The sequence below is a fragment of the Diaphorina citri genome, unplaced genomic scaffold (assembly GCF_000475195.1).
Source record: "Diaphorina citri unplaced genomic scaffold, Diaci psyllid genome assembly version 1.1 scaffold365, whole genome shotgun sequence".
NCBI lineage: Eukaryota > Metazoa > Arthropoda > Insecta > Hemiptera > Psyllidae > Diaphorina > Diaphorina citri.
In genome coordinates, this window is record NW_007377800.1 from 192 (window position 1) to 15845 (window position 15654).

At 39.1% G+C, this 15654-nt stretch overlaps 1 protein-coding gene across 1 annotated transcript in view; it reads right to left on the bottom strand.

The window, feature by feature from the left end:
• Window positions 1–1843: 1843 nt before the first annotated feature.
• The window catches only part of LOC103508077 (roquin-1), a 39551-nt gene continuing 25740 nt past the window's right edge, over window positions 1844–15654 (bottom strand). Inside the window, exons 5-11 of the mRNA XM_026822786.1 lie at window positions 15053–15160; window positions 4326–4501; window positions 3468–3704; window positions 3046–3119; window positions 2608–2659; window positions 2175–2393; window positions 1844–1888 (exon numbers count right to left, since the gene is read on the bottom strand). Of these exons, the coding sequence (XP_026678587.1) occupies window positions 1844–1888; window positions 2175–2393; window positions 2608–2659; window positions 3046–3119; window positions 3468–3704; window positions 4326–4501; window positions 15053–15160 (911 nt within the window). The remainder of the gene's footprint in view (window positions 1889–2174; window positions 2394–2607; window positions 2660–3045; window positions 3120–3467; window positions 3705–4325; window positions 4502–15052; window positions 15161–15654) is intronic.

A 15654-nucleotide genomic window follows, 5' to 3' on the forward strand; every position in this document is an offset into this window, starting at 1 on the left:
ATCCTGCAATGAAAGACTTTCTAAAACATCACTACACAAATACACTTTCTTCAATATCCAATCAGGTTTCGCCTGGGCTGGGATTCCAATCTTTTCAATGAGTCAAAAAGATTTATTAACTACTACTGACTGATCCCTTGATTGCTTCTCTGATCCTTCCAAATCTCTTGCCTTTATTGCTTTATCTCATGTTTCAAGTTAAAGTGGACAGGCAATAGTGTTAGTGTAGGGGCCGTAGAGACATTTAACATTGCTTACCTGCTCTTGACTTGGGCATCAAGTCTCAAAATCTTCCCAACAGGAATAAATAGAGCCTTTTATTATTTAATTTTCTTAGAGTAACTCAGAGCCGCTTTCGCATTATTTTGAGGCACTCTCTTTTACATCCATGCATATCTGAGACCAGATAGACAGACGCTCAAATTCTCCGCGTAGATTTGCCAAGTTTCCTGGATCCCCTGTTCTCTGTAACGCGATAACTAACTCCTGGAATAGAGGATGAGAATACATAAATCAAAATAAATTGAGGCGTGATCTGTAAAAAGGGCGCAACGTTATTTACGCCCTTTTTCGGGAGTCTGGATTTTCGGATATCAAATTTTGTTCTGAACAAGTCTGTGAAAAATTCATCTTTCTATCACTTTTCTACGACACGTTATGATCAATTTTGTGAACCCCATAACATTGTGTTAATTTGAAAATGAAAACTTTAGACGTGATTATCCCGAAACTCTGTTTCTGTAGCTATGTCTTTCTTCCAAATCACACCTTTTATTTTACAGAACGAAAGAAGTGGGGTTTTAGGGTTTAACTCTACAGAAAGCCTACTTCGCTTGAAGGTACGCAAGTAGTAAACACGGATTGCTACTGACCTGTACAGACTGAGCCAAGGACTGCGAGTTCTACTGACCTGTACAGACTGAGCCAAGGACTGCGGGTTCTACTGATCTGCCTTGTCAGCGCTAGGCCGCGGGTTCGATTCCCGCCCGGGGCGGATTTTATCCTGATGGGATAATGTTCGTTCTCGGGACGGCTGATGGCTTTCTCCTATCCTGTCTTCCTTCTCTCTCCAATTTCGGGACGATAAGACCTTAGCAGTTACAGTTCCCTCTGTCAAACCTCTTAAAAAAAAAAAAAAATTGGTTTAGGACCTAAACTAAACCTAAACAAATAAGGTTCGTTCTCGGAACGGCTAGTTTTCTTCTATCCCGCATTCCTTCTCTCTTCGCTTTCGGACTTTTCGGAAAATAATCTTCCTTGAACATGCTTTCCCTGCTGGCTAACTAAAACTTTATGAAATTTTGAATTTCATTTTGAAACCTACGCTACGTCTAAAAAAAGTTTCAAATTTAACTCTAGGTAGGTAGGTAGGTAAAAAAGAAGAAAAAAAAAAATCTTGGAAACTTACTTTTATCTAATTAAATGAAAATTTATTTCCTGTTAATAAATTTCTTTTAACCCCAGCTTTAGATTTTTACTCTTCTTATCCTTTAGGAAGGAGCTATTCGTACCTTCCAAGCAAGCTAGGGCTTGGCTATCTGGCTAAGTGTTTTTAGTATTACTTACCATCATTTTGAAAAATGGTCGGAATCGCAAGGTGCTGTCGAAAATCCTGATTTTGTTCTAGTGTGTTCCATGTTTTACAGATCCCCGGTTATGTTTACAAAACAGGTATAAGGCAATATGAACTACATTATTTTATACAGAATACCTACCTATTACCTATCTATTGCCTTATGTATTTATTAACTCCAAAATATTAATTGATTTAGGTCACATTTTTACTTTCTATTATTTATTTACCTATTAAATTTGTAGGTAGGTATTTTATTTATTTTACAATTTAAAATGTAACCAAGTGTAGTGTAAGGTCACGACATAGACTCACCTGGAATACATAGGAAGAGACAGGCATGTTGGCAAATAGAACATCAACGCTAAATCAGAGCAAGACGAGATTAAGCTAAAGAAAAAGTAGGACTGATTTAATACCGAAGAAGAAAAAATATGGAATTTAGCACTGATTTTATTTTTGGAGTCGAGTGGATTGGAACACATCGCATACCTTCAGGCACACTCCATTTGTTAAGGGTCTAGGTTTCCCTTGCTCTTAGGATCAAAACAGGGGTCTTCAACCTGGGAATCGAACCCGGGACCTTCTACTAGTGTCTTACCTTATACTTGCCGCTGTGGATAAGCACAGAGTTGGAATCACCCGGGGGACGTCTGTTACCATGCACAGAGACAAAATCCAGCAGACCTGAAACAACGTGTCGAGTAGCTTCTAATGCTCCTAGCAACTCAGCCCAGGAGAATCCTGTCAGTTCTGAAATAGAAATAATAGAATTAGAAAGAGGTTGGGTAGAAAAACACGAAAAAATCCTACCACGTACCTAACATATGTATAAGACCAGAAGAAAAATTAAAAAAAAAAAAAAAAATATGGAATTTAGCAGAGATTTTATTTTTGGAGTCGAGTGGATTAGAACACATCGCATACCTTCAGGCACACTCCATTTGTTAAGGGTTTAGGTTTCCCTTGCTCTTGGGATCAAAAAAGGGTCTTCAACCTGGGAATCAAACCGGGACCTTCTACTTGTGTCTTACCTTATACTTGCCGCTGTGGATAAGGACAGAGTTGGAATCACCCGGGGGACGTCTGTTACCATGCACAGAGACAAAATCCAGTAGACCTGAAACAACGTGTCGAGTAGCTTCTAATGCCCCCAGCAACTCAGCCCAGGAGAATCCTGTCAGTTCTGAAATAGAAATAATAGAATTAGAAAGTGGGTAGAAAAAATCCTACCACGTACCTAACATATGTATAAGACCAGGAGAAAAATTCAGCCAGCCTAGTTAGCTTGGTTGGTAGCGCGTCTGCCTTGTAAGCGCTAGGCCGCGGGTTCGATTCCCGCTCGGGGCGGATTTTATCCTGATGGGATAATGTTTGTTCTCGGAAAGGATGGCTTTTTCCTATCCTGTCTTCCTTCTCTCTCCAATTTCGGGACGATAAGACCTTAGCAGTTACAGTTCCCTCTGTCAAACCTCTTAAAAAAATCTCCGCGTAGATTTGCCAAGTTTCCTGGATCCCCTGTTCTCTGTAACGCGATAACTAGCTCCTGGAATAGAGGATGAGGATACATAAATAAAAATAAATTGAGGCGTGATCTGTAAAAAGGGCGCAACGTTATTTACGCCCTTTTTCGGGAGTCTGCATTTTTGGATAGCAAATTTTCTTCTGAACACGACTATGAAATAATCATCTTTCCATCTCTTTTCTACGACACGTTATGACCAATTTCGTGAACCCCATAACATTGTGTCAATTTGAAAATGAAATCTTTATAGGCGATTATCTCGGAACTATGTTTCTGTAGCTATGTTTTTCTTCCTCTTTTACAGAATGAAAAAAGTGGGGTTTTAGGGTACCTGTACAGACTGGGCGAAGGACTGCGGGTTCTACTGACCTGTACAGACTGAGCGAAGGACTGCGGGTTCTGTAGCTTGTCGATGATGCTCTGCATATGAGACTTGCGGCTAGCATCCCCATACAGGAGGGAAGACCACTGGTCCGGTGCAATACGTAGACCTGCCTCGGTAGCTATCTCTACTATCTGAGCATCATGCTCTCGACGTAAAGATTCGTACGTGCGGAACTCCTCCTTGAGTTGCATCAGAGAGGAGTCGCCCTCCCGCTTTGACACCTGTGGGAATAAAAAGAAGGAATTTTAGAATGGAATATACCTTAATAACACTGCCAGCATAAGGCTGAAAACGAACAGTACAAAGTTGCTTCGCTCTTAAATGACATTTTTGATCTGCCAACAATCACAATGTTGTGATCACAATGTTCTGAACTTGAAGTTGGCAAGTAGCAAGTACCTTGTTTTGTACTGTACGTTTCGGGTCTGTTTCGCAACTGCTTGTTAACTGTTTCGCATTTTCGTTTTTTATGTAGGTAGGTATTAACTGACAAATTCGTGGATGATTTGTGACAATCTGCTGAAGACGGGTCTGGAATTTAGTCCCCAAACGTCCTGTACAAAACAAGGTACGTGCCAATTTCAAGTCCAGAAAACCAGAACATTGTATGCATTACTCTACAATAAATAAACGCATTTCCCCATTTTAAAAATATGGACCGATTACAATACTTGCCGTTTACATAGATTCCCTATACTTGGAACGACATGTTTTAACACATAATTAAAGCGCCTAACGAAAAAAAATAATAATAATAATAATAATAATAATAATAATAAAAAATAAAATAAATAGATAGTAAAAATATGTCTTCGTCAGGGAATCGAACCCGGGTCTCTTACCTTGAAGCACGAGGCCCTGTACAGGAGTTGCACCACGTGACCGATGCTGGTTTTAGACGCCTGAGGAAAGTGAGGTTCTAGCCTTTGTACGACAAACATGACCAAGACCTTACGGGATAATGCTGAACCATCTTCCAGCGCTAGCAGAACCAACTTGAGGACTTCCTCTTGCATTGCTGTGAAAATGGGGTGGAAAAGGTGTGACTATTAAGTATCATCTGAGAAAGTGGTTTGGAATAACATCAACAGGACTATTTCGAATCGCTGCAAGTAAAGCGAAGATCGCCATGCTGGTCGCTAATACTCTTCTTAGCAGTAAAAATGAGGGAAATAAAGAACAAATGAAACATTTGTATAAGTAGGTATTTAAGACGGATGTAACCAAAGTCATTATTTTTCTCCTTCTTTCTTGTATATCTGACTCATTTTTTTTATTATTGTAGGATGAGAAATCGATTTACCATTCAATTTCACACACGATTGCATTTGGAATTTTCTCTCTGGTTGTACCAAGGCGGATTTTCAGATCAACAATTCCTTTTCTAGTCAGTTTGCCATTTCCTTCGAATAACAAGGCTGGGTAGACAACAGGTAAGTAGGTGTTTATAGGGACCTAACTGTCTGAGAGATCGTTGATCGAACGAAGTGAATTTAAAGAGGTTTGATACAGGGAAATGTACTTTTTTTTTAAGAGGTTTGACAGAGGGAACTGTAACTGCTATGGTCTTATCGTCCCGAAATCGAAGAGAGAAGGATTTGGATTTTTCCCAACTTTTTACATAGGAATCGACCATTTATTTATAATTTTTACCCACTTGCAACTCCTCCATTGCTAATGGAGGTGCCTAACTCACGTAGCTATGGGTAACATAATTATCGGAAAATTCATAGATACTTACCCATATAAACATAACCCATCAATAACTAGGTAAGTAGGTAGTCGTTCAGTGAACTGTAGAATATGGAATACCTAGATTCAAAAAAGACCCCGTATGGGGGCCCCCAGAGGTTCGATTTGTTCCAAAATCTATCAGGGGAAAATCCTTCATGAGTTAAACACATTGGTCGAATTTCACCAAAATTGGCCAAACCAATCAGAAGTTATTCCAAAATAAAGGAGGCTGCAAAAAGGGCTAGACCACACGACCCCCGAAAATCCGGGTCCAAAATTTATTGTGAAAATTTGCGTCATGTGTTGAACACGTTTGCCACATTTCGTCGGAAAATCGGATAAACCGTTCGAGAGTTGTGGTGAAGCAAACAGAAAGGCAAACTTAAGGAAGAAAATATTTGAGATTTTGTTCAAAACTTTGAACTTTCTTCTTTCGTTCAATAATTGGAAAATCATGGATATAGGTACATTGGTACATACTTACCTGGATGTGTGTACTTAATAACTACTTACCTATCTATCTGTAATTATTCTGCTTGAACTGCAAGTAGGTAGGTATGTTTAGTTTAGGTAGAGTTCATAATTCCATATGGATTTGCGGAACTTGAGCAACATAATACGAGAATGTAGATATACGTTCACTCGTAATTTTCTTCTTTTTCCTGCTTCCTGGCAAAGAAATTTACATGGCTGATCGCAATATAAGTTTATAGCGTACAATACTCGTATGTAAGTAGATACTTACTCTACCTTGCAAAAGAAGAAAAAAAAATCAGGTTTTTGGCAAATTTCATCGAAATTGGACAAAGCGTTCGAGAGTTAGATATGTATGGTGAAGCATTTCTGTCTGCTTAAGGAAGAAATTTTTTGAGATTTTGCTCAAAACTTTGAACTTTCTTCTTTCGTTCAATAATTGGAAAATCATGGATGTGTGTACTTAATAACTACTTACCTATCTACCTGTAATTATTCTGCTTGAACTGCAAGTAGGTAGGTATGTTTAGTTTAGGTAGAGTTCATAATTCCATACGGATTTGCGGAACTTAAGCAACATAATACGAGAATGTAGATATACGTTCACTCGTAATTTTCTTCTTTTTCCTGCTTCCTGGCAAAGAAATTTACATGGCTGATCGCAATATAAGTTTATAGCGTACAATACTCGTATGTAAGTAGATACTTACTCTACCTTGCAAAAGAAGAAAAAAAAATCAGGTGTGAACATCACTCGACTTTTCTTATCCTGTTGAATTATGCCGAAAAGTAGAGTCCATCAAAAAGCGGTCAAAATATCACCAACCATTGCACCGATCTTAATCAAAAGTTTCGTGTTGCATCCTTGTCACATTTGAGGGTTCCATACCAAATTTTAAGTTTCTAGCTCTTACCGCTTCTCGAGATCACCGCTTCTCGAGATCTTTTGTTTACAGACAGACACACATTGATAAACGCATAAACGGACCGATATACGAAACTTTGGATTTAGACTCTGGCGACGTCAAAACGTGTTTTGGCACTAAAAACTGACCATCGAAAATTTTGACCGAATACATTACTTTCCTTATCATAGGATAAGGGAAGTAAAAAAAAGTATATTCTAGATGTAACTGAAATTTCGGTTTAGAATTTTAATTGGTTTTTTAAATCGAAGATGATACGGTTTTTTAATCGAGCAAAAAAAAAAAAAAAGTTGAAATTTAAATTCAAATTCATGTGGATTATACACTCTTATCAATACACCAGTGACGAATCCTCAATAGAAGCTAGGGGGAGTATACTTCTTTTCTTTCTCTCTACGGGTCTTGTCAGCCACTTACCGAAAATGGTTATTAATCGACCTGGATTCTAAAGGTTCCACACATAGTCGATGGATGTCGACTGAACCGTCCGCACTGCCTCGATAATATGGTTTCTCGTCGTCGATCGACGGCCGGTGGACCATGTTTGGACACACTTTTGTACCAACAGCAGATCGGCACTGTATATGATGAGTTCATATCTTCCCCTTTTGAAAACCTCACCCACACCACTACAATAGAGTGGGTGCGCTGGTGCAAAATCAGATTGGATTAAAGTAAAAGTTACTCGCAGAATTTGGAAAACAAGTCTCGTGTCTGTGGTATTTGAATGATTTGAAAACCTCACCCACACCACTACAATAGAGTGGGTACGCTGGTGCAAAATCAGATTGGATTAAAGTAAAAGTTACTCGCAGAATTTGGAAAACAAGTCTTGTGTCTGTGGTATTTGAATGATTTTGATTGAAATCTTGACTCTCAATCCAATGGTTTATTGTTACTAATCCAATATCGGATTTATTGAATCAGAACACTCCGGTGATTTCGTTACAAAACGCTTGATAAATCGAAAATAAAACACAGATAACTTTTTGTTTCTTGGACCAGCCACTCACGCTCAGACTGACAGTCTGCGGTCTGTCAGACAGTTGTATCCTGTGTGTGGCGGAAAAAGCTTCAGACCCAGGTCTATCTGTCAGACCGTCTGAGAGACCTGGGTCTGAAACTTTTTCTGCCACACACGTTTTAACGGCCTGAGCGTGACAGGTACGGCTGAAGAAGTCCGTCTGTCAGGTCTACCTGATGGACACACACCTGATCGGGTAGATCTGATTAGATCGCTTGTTCATCTGGATTACTATTTTGATGAAGCTTTTGATCAAATATTATAATTATAATATTATGATAGATATGATAGATTGTTATACAGATGGGTATAGTTAATGGCTAATTATGTATTTTCCAAATACTCCTTGGTATGTACCTAATCGCCCGTTATGTGGTTGTTATACCGATATAATTATGCAAAATATGTATTATCCAAAAATTCCACCTTGTACCTCATTATTACTTATGTATTCTGGGATAATCATGTATTGGAAGATTGTTAAATAAGAAGCTGTTTTACCGAATATGAATATTTAATATTTATCTAGATATGTAGTTTTCAAATATTCCTATATACCCAATTATATGTATTATATATCAGTGTTATCAGATATTGTGTATTTTAAGATTATTTAATGAGATTTCTATATTTAGACGAACAAACCCGATAACGTATTGCGTCTATCGGAAGGTACGTATGTTCTTTGTGGGGTATTGTACAATTTAATACCCTCCAGGCTGATGGAATCCCAGAGGATGGTTTTCGATGGTCATGTGACAATTGTGACACTGACATCAGCACCTAGAGTAATGTTAGTAATAGGTAACACCTGTACAGGGTGACTGAAAAAATGTGCAGAAATTTTTAAGGTTATACTTGTTTAGAAGTAACGTCAATGGGAAATTGCTACAAAAAGGAGCTGTAACAAATGAGGAGTGACCACGGCCAGTGTTATTATAGGATTTATTTTTATAGGGTTAGGTTAAACACAAAAAGGAGGTGTTACAATTTGAGCAGTGACCAGTGTTATTATGGGGTTAGGTTAAACACAAAAAGGAGGTTTCTTTTTCATTGTCATGGCTTCTGAATAATTACCAATTGAAACATACAGTGTGGAACAAATTGTGGCTGAACTTCCGCGGCCGCGTTAGAGCAGCAGCAAATTTGTTTCTTTTTTCAAAGGGTATCTTTTTTGTACTTTTTAACCCCTTAAAAACTGGTATCTAAAACGGCACGATGCTAAAATTTTCCATACACTTTGTGAATCACCTTGTAGGTAACTAGGTAATCATATAAATGTTTTCTATTGTTTTATTCCTGTACCTAGGAACACGTGAAATCTTATCTTAATAAATATGAATGGCATAACGTACAACGTACGGAGTTTTAATAGAAAAGCCATTCATTGGCTTTGCCACGTTTTATGTGCACATGTTTTACAACCTGCCTAAATCCCATGTTGGCAGTAATAAAAATAATATGTTATAAATAATACAGATTTCAAAAGGGGAATAATACAGATTCTTCGTCAAAAGGGGTTAAAATTAATTGCCAAAATGTTTACTTTTAGGAATAAGACAGGATAGGAGAAAACCAGCTGTTTCTAGAACGAATCTTTCCTGTTTATGATAAAATCCGGCCCGGGCGGTAATCGAACCCGCGACCTGGCGCTCCAACCAAGCTAACTAGACTGGCCAGTGGCCGCTTTTACTTTACCATGAGTTATCTCGAGCTACCCCCTCATATTTGTTTCTTCTTTCAAAACCATTTCTCCATTAACCTCGCTATTTTTTCCACCCCAGTCCAAGGCTCGAACCCCACATCGTGCACCCTCTCCCGGCCCATGCAACGCAAACTGATCGGCCTCATCAACTGTCAGATCCTGTTGGGTCGGACACATCCTAAGAAGAGATTGCATTCAAAGAAAAATCATGGACATAAAATTCGAAGGAAGTAGATCGAGGGGAAGAAGGAAGTTTGGAATGCTGACAGACATCTTAAGAGGAAGGACTTATGAACAAATGAAGAATGATGCCCAAGATCGAGAAAGCTGGAGAAGGTTCAGCTGAAACCTGTCATATGACAGATCTACTATTATATATATAGTTTTGGAATTTATTTGGCTCTACGAAAACGATCCTATCTGTTTATGATGAATTTCGTCTGGGGCGGAAATCGAACTCCCAATCTAACGCTTACAAGGGAAGCGTGCTACCTTCCAAGCAAACTAGACTGACCCTGAAGTTAAAAATCTTCCATAGTTGTATCCAGTGTAACCACAGACTTATCAGGAACTATATCTTGTTTCACCCATCTCATGAGGGACATACTACAAGATTAGCACACTACAGCGAAGGCAACGTGTCTGATAGGAAAAACAGACAATGACCCACTTGGAAAAAAAATCACATCACACACTCCCGACAAATCACCATACCTAAGGTAATTGCTAATGGAAGTACCTAACTCACGTAGCTATGGGTAACATAACTATCGGAAAATTCATAGATACTTACCCATATAAACATAACCCATAAATAACTAGGTAAGTAGGTAGTCGTTCAGTGAACTGTAGAATTATGGAATACCTACATTCAAAAAAGACCCCGTATGGGGGCCCCCAGAAGCTCGATTTGTTCCAAAATCCATCAGGGGAAAATCCTTCGTGAGTTAAACACATTGGTCGAATTTCACCAAAATTGGCCAAACCAATCAGAAGTTATTCCAAAATATAGGATGCTGTAAAAAGGGCTACCACACGACCCCCGAAAATCCGGGTCCAAAATTTATTGTGAAAATTTGCGTCATGTTCATGTGTTGAACACGTTTGCCACATTTCGTCGGAAAATCGGATAAAAGCGTTCGAGAGTCGTGAAGCAAACAGAAAGGCAAACTTAAGGAAGAAAACATTCGAGATTTTGTTCAAAACTTTGAACTTTCTTCTTTCATTCAATAATTGGAAAATCATGGATGTGTGCACTTAATAACTAGGTACTTATCTACCTGTAATTATTCTGCTTGAACTGCAAGTATAGGTAGGTATGTTTAGTTTAGGTAGAGTTCATAATTCCATATGGATTTGCGGAACTTGAGCAACATAATACGAGAATGTAGAAATACATTCACTCGTAATTTTCTTCTTTTTCCTGCTTCCTGGCAAAGAAATTATTTACATAGCTGATCGCAATATAAGTTTATAGCGTACAATACTCGTATGTAAGTAGATACTTACTCTACCTTGCAAAAGAAGAAAAAAAAATCAGGTGTGAACATCACTCGACTTTTCTTATCCTGTTGAATTATGCCGAAAAGTAGAGTCCATCAAAAAGCGGTCAAAATATCACCAACCATTGCACCGATCTTAATCAAAAGTTTCGTGTTGCATCCTTGTCACATTTGAGGGTTCCATACCAAATTTCAAGTTTCTAGCTCTTACCGCTTCTCGAGATCTTTTGTTTACAGACAGACACACATTGATAAACGCATAAACGGACCGATATACGAAACTTTGGATTTAGACTCTGGCGACGTCAAAACGTGTTTTGGCACTAAAAACTGACCATCGAAAATTTTGACCGAATACATTACTTAAAAATCAGGTGTGAACATCACTCGACTTTTCTTATCCTGTTGAATTATGCCGAAAAGTAGAGTCCATCAAAAATCGGTCAAAATATCACCAACCATTGCACCGATCTTAATCAAAAGTTTCGTGTTGTATCCTTGTCACATTTGAGGGTTCCATACCAAATTTTAAGTTTCTAGCTCTTACCTCAAGATCTTTTGTTTACAGACAGACACACATTGATAAACGGACCGATATACGAATCTTTGGATTTAGACTCTGGCGACGTCAAAACGTGTTTTGGCACTAAAAACTGACCATCGAAAATTTTGACCGAATACATTACTTTCCTTAAGTTTCTAGCTCTTACCGCTTCTCGAGATCACCGCTTCTCGAGATCTTTTGTTTACAGACAGACACACATTGATAAACGGACCGATATATGAAACTTTGGATTTAGACTCTGGCGACGTCAAAACGTGTTTTGGCACTAAAAACTGACCATCGAAAATTTTGACCGAATACATTACTTTCCTTATCATAGGATAAGGGAAGTAAAAAAAAGTATATTCTAGATGTAACTGAAATTTCGGTTTAGAATTTTAATTGGTTTTTTAAATCGAAGATGATACGGTTTTTTAATCGAGCAAAAAAAAAAAAAAAGTTGAAATTTAAATTCAAATTCATGTGGATTATACACTCTTATCAATACACCAGTGACGAATCCTCAATAGAAGCTAGGGGGAGTATACTTCTTTTCTTTCTCTCTACGGGTCCGAGATGGAACATTATCCCATCAGGATAAAATCCGCCCCGGGCGGGAATCTACAGGACCACCCAAAAGGTCCGATATTCCGGCCAAAGTCCATCAAAACCGAACAATCCGTTTGAGAATAAATAAAGCAAGTTTTAAACCCAGATTGTAGTCCCGGGTATCAGTGATCTCAAAAAATTCTCAACCTAAGTAGGACGGACTATAATACTCGTATACATAATGCTAGGTACGATATTAGTATTCAAATGACCTTGAAGTGATTTCTCCACCAAGGATAGCTACAGATGATCTGATGGGTGGAAGGTGGTTCTGCCTTCCCGCCAAGTTACGAATGCCCCACAGCATCCTTTACAGACAATGAGTCAGATATACAAGAAAGAAGGAGAAAAATAATGACGTTGGTTACATCCGTCTTAAATTCGATACATTTCTCTTGCGTTTTGAGGATTTTTTGTCCATAAGAACTTTAAAAAAAATGTCGTACTTATACTTATACAAATGTTTCATTTGTTCTTTATTTCCCTCATTTTTACTGCTAAAAGAGTATTAGCGACCAGCATGGCGATCTTCGCTTTACTTGCAGCGATTCGAAATAGTTCTTTTGATGTTTTTCCAAACCACTTTCTCAGATGATACTCAATAGTCACACCTTTTCCACCTCATTTTCACAGCAATGCAAGAGGAAGTCCTCAAGTTGGTTCTGCTAGCGCTGGAAGATGGTTCAGCATTATCCCGTAAGGTCTTGGTCGTATATTCTAGAATCTAGATGTAACTGAAATTTCGGTTTAGAATTTTAATTGGTTTTTTTTTTAAACCGAAGATGATACGGTTTTTTAATCGAGCAAAAAAAAGTTGTAATTTAAATTCAAATTCATATGGATTATACACTCTTATCAATACACCAGTGACGAATCCTCAATAGAAGCTAGGGGGAGTATACTTCTTTTCTTTCTCTCTACGGGTCATCTATGTTTAAAATGATATAAAACAAGATGTTTGATAGAGGGAACTGTAACTGCTAAAGTCTTGTCGTGCCGAAATCGAAGAGAGAAGGAAGACAGGATAGGAGCAAGCCAGCCGTTCCGAGATGGAACATTATCCCATCAGGATAAAATCCGCCCCGGGCGGGAATCTACAGTGCTTACAAGGTAGACGCGCTACCAACCAAGCTAACTAGGCTGGCTCTTATGTATTTTCATTTTTCCCTAAAATTAGAAAGTCCCACTATACCAAAAGTTAAAGAAGGATTCATTTTTTTTACGTAAATAATTTTGACAAAAAGGACCACCCAAAAGGTCCGATAAGGCCCTAAATCTACTCAGAAAATGCCCTCAATGTGTTGCATATTCCGGCCAAAGTCCATCAAAACCGGGAAAACCGTTTGAGAATAAATAATCCAAGTTTTAAACCCAGATTGTATTCCCGGGTATCAGTGATCTCAAAAAATTCTCAACCTAAGTAGGACGGACTATAATGCTCGTATACATAATGTTAGGTACCTACGATATTAGTATTCAAATGACCTTGAAGTTATTTCTCCACCAAGGATAGCCACAGATAATCTGATGGGTGGAAGGTGGTGCTGCTACCCGCCAAGTTACGAATGCCCCACAGCATCCTTTACAGACAATGAGTCAGATGCCAGCCTAGTTAGCTTAGTTGGTAGTGCGTCTGCTTTGTAAGCGCTAGGCCGCGGGTTCGATTCCCGCCCGGGGCGGATTTTATCCTGATGGGATAAGGGATAACGGCTGGCTTTCTCCTATCCTGTCTTCCTTCTCTCTTCGATTTCGGGACGATAAGACCATAGCAGTTACAGTCTCTCTCTCACCTTTACTTTGGTTTGTTATGTTTTAATTTTGGTTTTTACCAAATTGTTATTTGAATGCCGGGTGATAGTAAGTGTAGTTTCATGGTTTATGGTTTGTAGCCTCACGATATAATGTTACTTTTTTTAAGAGGTTTGACAGAGGGAACTGTAACTGCTATGGTCTTATCGTACCGAAATCGAAGAGAGAAGGAAGACATTAGGAGAAAGCCAACCGCTCCGAGAACGAACATTATTCCATCAGGATAAAATCCGCCCCGGGCGGGAATCGAACCCGCGGCCTAGCGCTTACAAGGCAGACGCACTTAAGAGGTTTGACAGAGGGAACTGTAACTGCTAGCGTCTTATCGTCCCGAAATCGAAGCGAGAAGGAAGACAGGATGGGAGAAAGCTAACCGCTCCGAGAACGAACATTATCCCATCAGGATAAAATCCGCCCCGGGTGGGAATCGAAGCCGCGGCCTAGCGCTTACAAGGCAGACGCACTACCAACTAAAGCAGCGCGCAGACTGATCATACACTTCCAACACTTCAGACATTTCCGACAAATTTTGTATTTTGCTTCCTATGTTAAGTAATAATCGCGTGCCGCTGGCTTTTCCCGGCCCAACTTAGGATGAGTGAGGTTCATATGAGGAGACGAGTAGTTTGTGACCCAATCACTCAATGGAGGGTAAAACCCCCTGTCATTAAAAACCTTAGCAGTTATACCAGTGACGGAAAGTAGCTAATGAACAAAAAACATATAGATTTTTGACTAATCCCGAAGGCCATTTTGGCAATAACTTTGAGCTAACTAGGCTGGCAAAAATGTTACTTTCAGACAGATGTCAATAATTCTAGTGAGTGGCACGCGGTGATAAGACCAGTGCTCAATGGATCACTGAAGTTAAGCAACATTGTGATTGGTATCTGGATGGGTGACCCAACTGGGGAATCGCGTCCTGCTGCCTTTTCCCGGCCCAACTTAGGATGGGTGAGGTCAATGTGAGGAGACGAGTAGTTTGTGACCCAATCACTCAATAGATTTTTGACGTTCTGCTTGCTTTTTGAGTTTCCAGTGATGCCCAGATTCGGTTAGCTCTAATCCCGAAGGCCATTTTGGCAATAGCTTTGAGATAATCCTTTTAACGATGAAGCAATCTGGTTTAAGATAACATAAGTGTTTATTTAACCACAACTGCCCAACAAGCAAGGCAACCTCAGAAATTGGAATCAGAACCTTTTTGAAAAGGTAAAAGAGAAAAGTAGTAAAATAGCTTACCTGGTCCTAGGAACTGACAGCCGCGGGCTCGAACGGCGGCCCACAGATTGGCGGACAACTGCTGCGGGTTCTGATGCTGCAGGTTCAGTTCAGTGACGGCCCGCTCACCTATGGATGTACCTACCTACCTACTTATTGACACATCGAGTTCCAGTCATAATGTAAACGGGGAATAATGATTGATAATTATGCACAAATTCACATCTAATTATGTCACGAAGTACACGTGGCCCCGGTCTAAAATCAGTCAGTAATAGGGTACGTATGCCCATAACTATTTAAAAGTATGTCAGTGATACCCAGGTAGTGAAATAAAAGTAAGCCAGTAGTAACCACACATTTAGTACCAGAGAAGTCCCGATTTTTTTAAGAATACACAATGAATGAATACACGCCGACTATAATATAGCAGGTTTTGGGGGTAAGGTTGACCCAGTGGGGCTTGCTTACCTAAAACCCCACTTCTTTCCTTCTGCGAAATAAGAGGAAGAAAAACATAGCTGCAGATACATAGTTCGAAATAATCGCCTATAAAAATTTCATTTTCAAATTAACACAATGTTATGGGGTTCACAAAATTGGTCATAACGTGTCGTAGAAAA